The 10585-nt window shown below is 59.3% G+C and overlaps 1 protein-coding gene across 1 annotated transcript in view; it reads left to right on the forward strand.

Moving 5' to 3' along the window:
* Positions 1-9841, forward strand: part of LOC136005868 (hydrocephalus-inducing protein-like) — a gene marked incomplete at its 5' end in the record, with an annotated part of 48548 nt that extends 38707 nt beyond the window's left edge. The window contains 9 exons of the mRNA XM_065663761.1: positions 617-744; positions 832-1023; positions 1419-1568; positions 2306-2470; positions 3978-4087; positions 7466-7544; positions 7865-8095; positions 9383-9463; positions 9581-9841. Of these exons, the coding sequence (XP_065519833.1) occupies positions 617-744; positions 832-1023; positions 1419-1568; positions 2306-2470; positions 3978-4087; positions 7466-7544; positions 7865-8095; positions 9383-9463; positions 9581-9841 (1397 nt within the window). The remainder of the gene's footprint in view (positions 1-616; positions 745-831; positions 1024-1418; positions 1569-2305; positions 2471-3977; positions 4088-7465; positions 7545-7864; positions 8096-9382; positions 9464-9580) is intronic.
* Positions 9842-10585: the final 744 nt, after the last annotated feature.

The raw sequence follows: 10585 nt of genomic DNA on the forward strand, positions 1-10585 counted from the left end.
CAGCATGATCGCCTCTCAGCATCTTCTGCTCTTGGCTCCCGTGAGCACCATCGGAGTTTCTTTGTGCACTCTGAGGGTTTATGTTGCAGCCAGATGGACCCTCTGTGGTTCGGAAGTGCTTTGTTCAGAGTTCCTAGTGCCAGAGCACTTCTGCTCAGCCTTATTGAACGGCCTGTGGGATCCTGTGCCGTATCGAAACAGGCTTCGCAAAGAGGCCTTGGGGTAAGGCTGCAGCTCCGTCACACGGGGACTGCTGTCTGTGACGGGTGGCCAGGCGTCTCTTCTAAGCCGCTGTCCAGGGAACACCACAGCATTTGGTATCTTAGTTGGAAATTGTCCTTTGGAGAGGTGTATGCGTCCTTCCCTGAGATGCCTGCTGAAGGAATTGCTGGAGCTCCTCAACCAATGTGGTTCGTTTTTACCCTGCAACCCCTGGATTCTGGCTGTGAAAATCCTTTTGCTTTGGGCAGTGACAAGGGGAGCAGAGCAGCTTCTCTGGAGATGGAAAGGGGTCTTTCACAGAGCTGCCAGCCAGGACACCCCTGTGGCCTTGCCGTGCTCCTGAGCCATTTCCTGTTGCTTGTGTATCTCAGCTGCTTGATTTTCCTGTGTTCAGGCTTCAGCGTGTGCCTGGACCTTGTGAAGCGCCTGCCCTGCTGTGAGACCAAGACATTTGAAGTGTGCTTTGACCCACAAAGTGCCAGCGTGCCCCTGGGAAACGTGGATGTGCTCCTGCCCATCAAGGTAGGCCAGCTTGTGGGGCAGGCAGCAGGTTGGGCACAGCAGCGAGTGTCAGCCAGGCTCTCAACTGGATGCTCTGTCCTTCTGTAGGTCAGAGGAGGCCCCACGTTCCAGGTCCGCCTGCGTGCCATTGTGGCTGAGCCGTCCCTCTGCCTCTCGAGGGACAGGCTGGAGTTCTCCTCTGTCCAGTGTGGGCAGTGGCAGGAAGAAACCATCCAGCTCCACAACACGTCCCAGGTCCCCTGTAAATGGTCCATGAGCATGAATGAGGCTGTTAAGGAGGTAAAGCACAGACAACGTGTAACACACAACTTCTCGGTTGGGTTTTCTTTGCCTCTCTTGGCTTTCCCGCCCCTCTGGCTGCCTGAGCACTTGGGCTGCAGCTCGCTTGAGGAAGCTTTTGAGGGTACAGAGCAAGGCTGGTTCACCTGGGCCTGCTCACTAGCTGACGCTTCACTTCTCTGCCATCTTCACCCATTCCTCCCCCTCCGAGGACACTGCCTCCCCATCTGCCTGCCCTGCCAACATGTTTGCCCTCCAGTTCTAGGCAGGGGTGGCCACGTCTGGGTGGGATGAAGGTGCTCCCTGCACCGTGCCAGCATCTCGGAGCACTGCAGGAACCGAGGGTCTGTCCTCGCAGACCAAGGAGACCTCACGCGACTGGTTTCTGTGCGCAGGTGGACAAACATCTGCCAGCGAGCGAGCATGACAAGCTGCGGGAGGAGATGAGGCCCGCGCCCTGTGGCTTTGAGGTGCTGCCCTCAGCTGGAACCCTCGCTCCAGGACAGCAGTGCCATGTCCAACTCCGTTTTTCACCCACGGAAGAGGTGAGTTTGGTGGGTGTCACCCCCAGGAGGACTGTCAGGGCAGTGTGGTAAGGGGAGGCCAGCACAGGGAGCGGGGAATGAGCTCTGCCTCCGCGTGGAGCTTTCTGCCAGCCCTGTGCCCACCGTTCCTCAGTTTCCCCTGCACGGTCCCACGCAGTCTGGGAGTCAGCTTAAATGGTGGAGCATTCCCAAAGGCAGTTTGCATGTGGCCACCGTGACTTGGAAACTGGCAGCGTGTGACAGGATGGACCCAAGTGCTTCCATGGCTGGGGACAGTCGCAGGGATCTTTCAATTGCTCGTGGAGATTTCAGCGTCTCGTGTCTGGCTTTGACCAGAGCCAAGCACTGAGCAGAGAAGACGATCCTTATTTCTGTCCAGTGAGAGCTCAGCTGCCTCTTTCACACAGCTGATGTTTGCCCGGTGCTGCAGCGCCAGGACTGTGTCTGAGAAAGCAGACTTTTCTCACGTGCGTTGCGCTCCCCCACGACTAGGTGAAAACCTCTGATAGGCTGTTTTAGATCCATCTGGTAGCCAACTGCGCAGTTACACTCCCGAGCAGGACTCACCGCAGTTACTCAGAGCCATGCAGATGCTGTAGCCCCTGCTCTAAGTAACTGCCTGGTTTGGGTTCAGCTTAGAGGTGCTGAGAAGACCCCTGACCCTGGGGCGATTGTTGCCTTGGAGGCGCTGTCACCTGGGGCTTCACGGAGGAGCTTTCTGTGCTGCTTCTTTGCAGAAGTGCTACCGGGGCGAGCTGCAGATCCAGATTTGCCAGAGCAGCCAACGCCTGCGGGTGCCGGTCTTGGGATGTGGTCTGGAGCCACGGCTGGAGTTGAGCCCCGCAGAGCTCGAGCTGGGACCGCTGCTGCCACAGAGCCATGGGGAAGAGGGGACAGTGGTGGTGAAGAACCCCTGTGGGGTTTACTCACTGGAGTTTGACCAGCAGCACCTTGCTGAGGAGCAGGTGAGGGGGAAGGTCTGTGCACGCTCCTGGAGATTCCCAGCGCTCCAGCATTCCCAGGCTTGTGCCAGGGAGACGGGGGCAGCGCGCAGGGCAAAGCCCGGTGGCATTCCAGGGTTAGCCGGCTCTGCTGGCAGGCTGTGGAGGGACTTGGATAATCCCTGCCACTGGGGGGAAAGAATATGGGAGGGGATGGCTCGTCTGGGGAGTCTGTTCACGTGGTGAAGGTCCAGAAACTCATGCTGTCTGTGGTTTCTCTTCCCTCTGTGCGCAGCTCCTACGGACACCTAAAGACGACAACAGCCACAACAGCTTGTTGCTGCCTCCGTGTGCCCCGGCTGAGAAGCTGACTGTTGAGGCCCAAGGAAGGGGCATAGAAATGAAGGTGAGATGAAATCTAAATGCTAAAAGTGCAGGTGGCAACCAGCATGGTTTTCTCATTTCCTCATCTCTTCCCCAGCCTACCATGGTTTGTGTTTCTGCCACGAGAGTGGCAGAAAACCTCTTCTCCTTCTTTCCTTTGGCTTGATATCAATCCCTCCTGCCTCAGGTTGACGTTGTGCATCCACCAGGAAAGGTGGTGAAGCTAGGAAACATCTGCATTGGGCAGACGGTGAAGAAGATCGTCACCATAGCCAACAAGAGTGCAGGCCCTCTCGCCTTTAAGCTCAGAGTCACATCCACCGTGCCAGAGTTGCAGGAAGCTGGGGTAAGTGCCATTCCTTCTCTGCAGAGCACTTTAGCGTGCCTGCAGGGAGCGATGAGCTGCTGTGGGTGGGAGGTAGTAGCTAATGACAGCTGTGGGCTGCCCTGGCTGCCTGTGCCTGCCCCGTCCTCCCTGCTGGCACTGCTCTGCCAGCAGATGCTTGCAGTGTGAATGCTTCAGCTGAGCTGGGTGCCAGGACTCCCCGAGAGCCACAAGTGAGAAGGCGGCACAATTCCTCTAACCTGTTTTAGACGCATAGGTCAGGATGCAGCCACATATTTTAGATCTGGAAAGGCGAGGGAGGTGAATCTTGAAAGAGGGAGGGTTACAGCTCTGTTGGAACTTCCATGAAAGCTTTAGAAGGCAGAGGTGACCTCACCGTGACCAGGTGGACACATGGCAGAAAACACCTTTGGTATTACCTAGGAATGCCTACGAGGGAATGAGTGGGACTGGGTCAGTGTTGGTGCGGACAGAAGAGGAATTGGAAGCCTCTTCCCTGAGTCTGGTGAGGGAGGCTCCGCAGCTGGCTTGCCAGATGAAATAGTCTCCACTCATCTCTTCGGGTAGGTTCTGTGCTTGAAGCCCAGCAAGGAGCTAAAGCTGAAGGCCAGAGGAGACACCTGCAAAGTGGAGGTGACCTTCTCCCCGAAGCGCCGCATGCAGCCGTTCAGCGGGGAAGTGCTGCTGGAGTGCCGCGGGCTGGTGCGCTCCCTCTTTGCGGTGCGGGGCTCCTGCCAGGGCAGCCTCGTGAGCTTGGACCAGGACCAGCTCAGCTTTGGAGCCGTGGTACGGCAGAGCTACACGTGCCGGCGCGTCGTCATGCGGAACGCGGGCGACGCAGGAGTCAGGTAAAGCAGGACCCCCCCGCCTCTCTGAGGGCTGATTGCTTGGATGAGGGTTGTGAGGAGCCGTAGTGTGCCCAGATAGCTCCTCTCTGCTTCTCCATCCCGCTGGAGAGTCGTGCAGCCATGGCCGTGCAGTCAGGCCCTGGCAGTTAGCAAGGGGGTACGAGCAAAAGCTCATTTAGAGATGGGTGCAGTGGGTCCTGCCCAGCCTGAAGCCTTATTGCCAGGTGGCTCAGCATCAGGCCTGAGATGTGGTGGGAAAGCCCACCAGAGACGGAGAGCCTCACGCTGAGACTTACCCTGCCTTGACAGCTCCCCGTGGCTAATCCTTCTTTCCTGTCCTTGTGCTTTCCTTGGCAAGGTTTTTGTGGGACGTGGAGAGCTTCCAGCCGGACTTTTCTATCAGCCCCACAAAGGGTTACATCAGGCCAGGGGTGGATGTCCCCTTCGTTGTGACCTTCCGCCCCTCGAAGCTGAGCCAGGCTGTCCAGTACGAGGGGCTGCGGTGCTTCATCCCGGGCAGCGAGGCGCTCCGCCTTACGCTATCAGGATCCTGCGTGGAGGCCCCTGGCACCAGAGAGGTAACGCAGCAGGGACAGGATGGGCCCCTGGACCCCAGTATTTGCGCCACATCTCTGCCAGGGCAGGAACTGAAGGACACTTGCGAGCGCAGACTGGCTTGTGCCGGGGTATCCCAGAGAGAAAGTGCTGGGCAGGACTGCCAGAGTTCCTGAGCCCTGTCATTGCCTTTCTCCCCTGTTCGAGGTGTTGCTCCTCCAGTGAGCAGCTCGGTTGTCCTGGCTCTGCACTGTAGCACCCGTGCCGTGGGAGCACCCTGCCGGGCTCTCCTGAGACCCTCCCCACAGAGCCACCCCGCTGTATCCCAGCACTGCACCCGCAGCCACACTTCTCCCCCGTGCCGGGCCAGGAGAGGGCATTCAGCAGTAGGAAGGGGCAAGGCATCTGCATCCAGCCCCTGGGAGGGGGTAGCTTGGGAGCAGTTGGCTCTTGCTCCCAAAGAGAGCATGGAGCTCCTCTTCATCCTGCCCATGAAGGAAAGGGCTGTGTGGCTGCAGATCTGTCCTTGCACAGCAGTTTCCTTTCAGGACTCCCCTGAAGTTTCCTTTCACCCAGCATGCGAAAGGCTTGTTCTGCTCCCTTCTTCAAGAACAACCAGCTTGATTTACTCCAAAAGCTGTGGCCAAAGTGTAATTTTTGCATGTGACAAGGAAAAGCTGCTCCCCGTGCTCCAGGTCCTGGTGTAAAGCCAGCGTGAGAAGAGTGGCAAGGATTGTGGGTACGACCCAGCAGCCTCTGTGCTCCTCTGTTGCAGACCCTGACTTTCAGCTGCAATGTGCGTGAGAAGCAGAGCCAGACCATCCTCCTGTCGAACCCGAGCAGCGAGGCCTGGACCCTGCAGCCCATTGTTGAGGGGAAATACTGGAAAGGGCCTGAATTTATCCATCTGGAGGCCAGGCAAAAAGAAAAGGCCTACCAGGTCACCTACAGACCCCTAACCATGAGCTGTGGGAACAAGAAGCATCAGGTAGGTGAGCTGTGCCAGCGTGCTGACCCTCGTGGCATGACCCTCGTAGGTCACTCTCCTTTGGGCAGGAGGTTGGCCGAGATGACCTTTGGAGGTCCTGTCCAAGCTGAAGGTGTCCTGTGCTCTCTGTTGGAAGCTGGGTTTTGTGGTGGCTGGGGGCCAGGCACGGGCAAAGGGCAGATGGGAAGTCGGGACTGAGCACCAAACGTGTTGGAGCAGCTAACGTAAAAAGCCAGGCTTTCTGCAGGCCAAGAAATGAAGTTTGTTCTGCGTAGCTCTGGGTCGCTGCTTGTGGCAGCCCAGGGGGCTCAGAGACCCCCATGCTCAGCGCACGGGCTGCACAGGCTCTCCAAGCCCCGGGCACAACCACTTCTGCCAGCAGCACCTGGCTGGTGTCCTTCTGCAGCTTGCAGGGAGCAAGAAGGGCAAAGCTGCCCTGCAGTTTGTCAGTGCCGTCCTGGCCGTGAGCAGGCAGGTGGGAAACGAGAGAGATCTCTTGAGGGTCATGCAGGAGCTTTGGGAGGAGCCCTTCCTGCAGGTCTCAGGCTGGGCACATGGGGGTGACTGGCCCCTCTGCAATGTTTTCTGTGCCAGGCCAGCAACAAGCTCCTAAATCCAAGGGGTCAGTTCAGAAGGGCTCTGTGGTGCTGGAGCTGCCGGGTCCTTGTCGCGCTCCTTGTCCCGCTCCAGCTGGCCTTACAGTGGGCCAGGTCAGAGATTTCTGGCCTCAAGTCTCCAGGGTGCTCAGCAGATCTGTGCCCTTAGGGTCGCACGTGCTCAGCATCTCTTTAACGTACAGCCTGCGTGAGGAGTCTTGCAGCTTTCAGCTGCTGTGGAGGCAGAGGCAGGTGTCTGGGATGCACGGGCACCCAGAATGAGCATGGATATGAGCTTTCCATGGCCCATGTCTGGGGGCCCCTGTTGTGCCAGCTTACAGGCTGCTCTCTGGTCAGCGCTGTTGGGGCTAAGGCCAGCAGGACTGAGGCAATGGAGCTCATCAGGGACGGCCACCCCCTGCCCACGGCTGTCCCTGCGTGAGCACAGGCTGGCAGGGACATGCCCAGGTGAGTGGGGCCAGTAAGGGAGTGTTGGGATGTGCAGAGCAGCTCTGCTGCAGGACCCGTGTTTCCTTGCTTTGCCCAGAGATGATGCCTCTGTGTCCTGTAGCTGTGCCGTGTCCTGTGGGCCACGCACCCGCTCACAAGCAGCTCAGAGCAGGTGCGAAGCTGGCGTCTGTCTCCTCCTGCGCGGGACAGGGCTGCAGTCACAGCTCTGCCAGCTGGACGTGCTGAAAGCTGCCTCAGTGAGAGCCTCAGGCGTGGGACTGTCCAGGGGTGCTCCAGAGCCGACTTGTCCTATTCGTTGTCTGTAGGGCTCCATCTTCTTCCCCCTGCCGGACGGGACAGGCTTACGCTACCAGCTGGAAGGAACTGCTGAAGCCCCCAGGTGCTCAGGGGCCATTTCCCGGCAGGTTCCGTGCAGGAATTCCCACACGGAGCTTATCCCTGTGTCCAACTGGCTGCAGAGACCACAGAGGTGAGTCCAGCCCAGGGAGTCTGGCCTCATGAGCAATCCCTGCAGCAGCACAAGGAAGGAAGCTTCCAGTGCCTGGAAGCTCCCTCCTGAAAGCTTTTCCCTCTCCTTGGCTGTGTCTGGCCATACCCACGTTCTGCCTGTGCAGAGCCATCCTGGAGGGCTTTCCTCCAAGGGGGGTGAGAGCTGGCGCCCTGTGCCCGAGGCACTGAGGATGAGAGGGACTGTATTGTACCCCCGCACGATGGGTATCCTATGGGAGTCCTTCCTGTTGACCTTCACTGCGTCCTTCTCACCCGCAGGTTCCTGGTGGTTATTGACATGCTCAAACCAGAGAACCTGGAAAGCAGTTCCGTGCTGCAGGGGTGTTCATACATCGACGTGCCGAGCTCTGCGAAGAAGGACTACCAGCTCACCTTCTTCTCCTACAAAGAAGGAGTCTACAGGGCAAAGGTGAGTGAGGACACTGGTCTGCAGGGCCCTTCAAGGAGCTGTTGGCTCACTGAGAAGCTACACGCCCGTTTTCATACCTCCACGTGCACGGGTCCTATGAAATACCACAGGTGCTTTCTCTGGTCTTGCACTCCTCCTCGCTGGGTGCTCATAGCCATTCCTGGAAGCAGGGCGCTGAGCTCGGTGGGCTCTTCCGGGTCTGTTTTCATGTGTGGAATGAGCAGCACTTCCCTTTCTGTCTGATTCAGGTGACCTTCCTCAACGAGACAACCGGAGAGTACTTGTTCCACATGGTGACTTTCAAGGTGATGGCTTCGGGACCCATCGGCACTGTTGAAATGAGCACCGCCGTTCGGCAGAGAGTGTCCTCCACCGTCAAGGTGGACAACCCTCTGCCTGTCCCGGTGACGTTTGCCATCAACTGCAAAGTGCCGGGCGTCAGCGTTCCACAGCACTTTACTGTTCCTGCACAGTCAAAGGTAGGAGCAAAGCTCCTCCGGCTCACTCTGCTCTCCCTACTCGTGGCCGGAGGAGGGGCTCTTGGAGGGTGATGCCTGAAAGGAGCCATGTGGGGCCTCTTTCCGTGGTGGCAGCTCCCTGCCGATGACGTAGAGAGGGAGCAGTGTGCGAGAATATCCCCAGTGGGAATCATCCTGCACTGGTGGAGTCTGCCCTGCTGGCCCCTGTAACACGCCGCCACTGGGCGTCACGTGGCAGGCCCTTGTGCCATGTGCCCCTCATTTAATGTGTTGCTTCCAGGTGCGAGTGGCTGCAGGACAAGCCTGATCCCGCGGCCAGGTTGTCTGCAGCCTGCATTGACAGGAGGTGGTGTGTGCCCTGGGGGAGCACAGGGGCTTTTTAGGGTGGGCAGCTTCTGGCATCATGCTGGAGGGCTCTGAGCTGTTGGGATCTGTCCCTGAGTGAACCGTCCCCCAGAAGGAGCAAGGCTGTGCCCGAGAGAGAGGGAGTCAGAGCGGGGAAGGCAGCCCAGCCTTCAAGCGCTGCCTGAGCAGAGCAGGGACCAGCTGCCCCCTTCTCAGGCACACGTGTTCCCTGCCTGTGCCTGACGCCGTGGCTTTTTCCTTCCTTCCTCCCAGGCGGATCTTGTCTTGGAGTATCAGCCCCTGAAAACGGGTGAGAGCACGGGGCACCTGGTGCTCCAGAGCAGCGACTTGGGCTCTCTGTCTTACAACCTGCAGCTGAAAGCCACCTCGAGCAGGCCAGAGAAGCCCGTGTATTTCCGCACCACGCTGGGCTCCCGTCAGACCATCACCACCAAAATCCGGAATTTTGCCCAGCAGGAGACCGAGTACCTCCTACAGGTGAGCCCGGGCTGCCGGGGCTCTGGCTGGGAGGCAGCTCCTCTGGCCAGCACCAGCCCTCTCCACCAGGGCGTCCGAGTGCCTCTGGCGTGGCCTGGCAGAGCCAGGGTGGCCATGTGAGCCCAGGGGCCTTCCCACTAGTGTGGGCTTGTCCTCCCTTGCGGGCCCGTGTCTGCTGCCCTGGTTGGAGCTGCTTTTGCAGGCCCCGTGGTGCCTGGGCTTGCTTCCCGCTTGCAGCCCAGGTCTGGCAGTCTTGGGGCTTGGGTGCAGGGTTGTTCCTGCTGGGCACGTTTGCACACTTCTCGTGCCCATTCACTGCAGGCACTCACCAGGGCTATGGTCTGGGTGGGACGGGCCAGGGCCAGGGGACCATCGTGTTCTTCCCGAGGCGCTGGCTCTGCTGTTGTGACCAACCCCCCATGGTCTCTTGTCTCCCCTGCGCAGACCGACTGTGCCGACTTCCAGACGGCAAAATCCATCAGTGCGGCACCCGCCAGCGCTGGGGGCTCGGAGCTGAATGTGGAAGTGACCTTTGAGCCCTGCCACCTGGGCAAAGCCAAGGCCACGCTGCAGCTCAGCTCTGCACTGGGCGGGCAGTACTGCATCCCACTCATCGGCCTTGCGCTGCCCCCTGAACCCCAGGGCCCCTTCCTCATCCCAGCCGGCGGCACCACCTCCATCTCCTTCAGGAACGTCTTCCCGAGGGCCACGGCGTTCCAGTATGCCGTAAAGCACCCGGCCTTCAGCGTCAGGGCCCCCGAGATGCTGCGCGCCAAGAGCAGCACCACCATCACCGTCTCCTTCACGGGCGGCCCGGCTCCTGTCGCCAGCAGGCTGGTGGTCTCTTGCCCTGGCGGCTCCTGGATCTACCACCTCCGGGGCCTGCCCTCCACCCGCAAGTGACCAGCTGCCCCTGGCCCTTCCCGCCACGTTCGTGCTCTCTGGAGCCAATAAATTTCATTTAGCATCCTCCCACACGACGTCCTTGTCTCTAAACGGGAGAGGCATGAATTCGCTGGATGCGCAGCCGCTGGACAAGGAATTGGCTGGCTGACTGCACACAGAGAGTCGCGGTCAATGGCTCAATGTGTAAACGGAGACCAGTGACGAATGGTGTCCGTCAGGGGTCGGTGTTGGGGCAGACCCTGTTCAACATCTTTGTCGCTGACACAGACAGTGGGATCGAGCGCCCTCAGCAAGCTTGCAGACAACACCAAGCTGTGTGGTGCAGCCGGCGCGCTGGAGGGAAGGGATGGCATCCAGAGGGACCTGCACATGCTGGAGAGGTGGCCAGCCTCATGAAGTTCAGCAAAGCCGAGTGCAGGCTCCTGCCCCTGGGTCAGGGCAATCCCAGGCACAGCTGCAGGCTGCGCAGAGAAGTGATTCAGAGCAGCGTGAGGAGAAGGACCTGGGGGTTGGAACATGAGGCGCTTCAGCGTGCGCTTGAGCCCGGAAACCCCCTGTGTCCTGGGCTGTATCACCAAGAGCATGACCAGCAGGTCAAGGGAGGTGATCCTGCTCCTCTGCTCTCATGAGACCCCCCCTGGGAGCACAGTGTACAGTTCTGGTGTCCTCAACAGAAGGACCTAGAGCTGTTGGAGCAAATCCAGAGGAGGGCCACGAGGATGCTAAGGGGGATGGAGCAGC

The sequence above is a fragment of the Lathamus discolor genome, chromosome Z, assembly GCF_037157495.1.
Source record: "Lathamus discolor isolate bLatDis1 chromosome Z, bLatDis1.hap1, whole genome shotgun sequence".
Taxonomy (NCBI): Eukaryota; Metazoa; Chordata; class Aves; order Psittaciformes; family Psittacidae; genus Lathamus; species Lathamus discolor.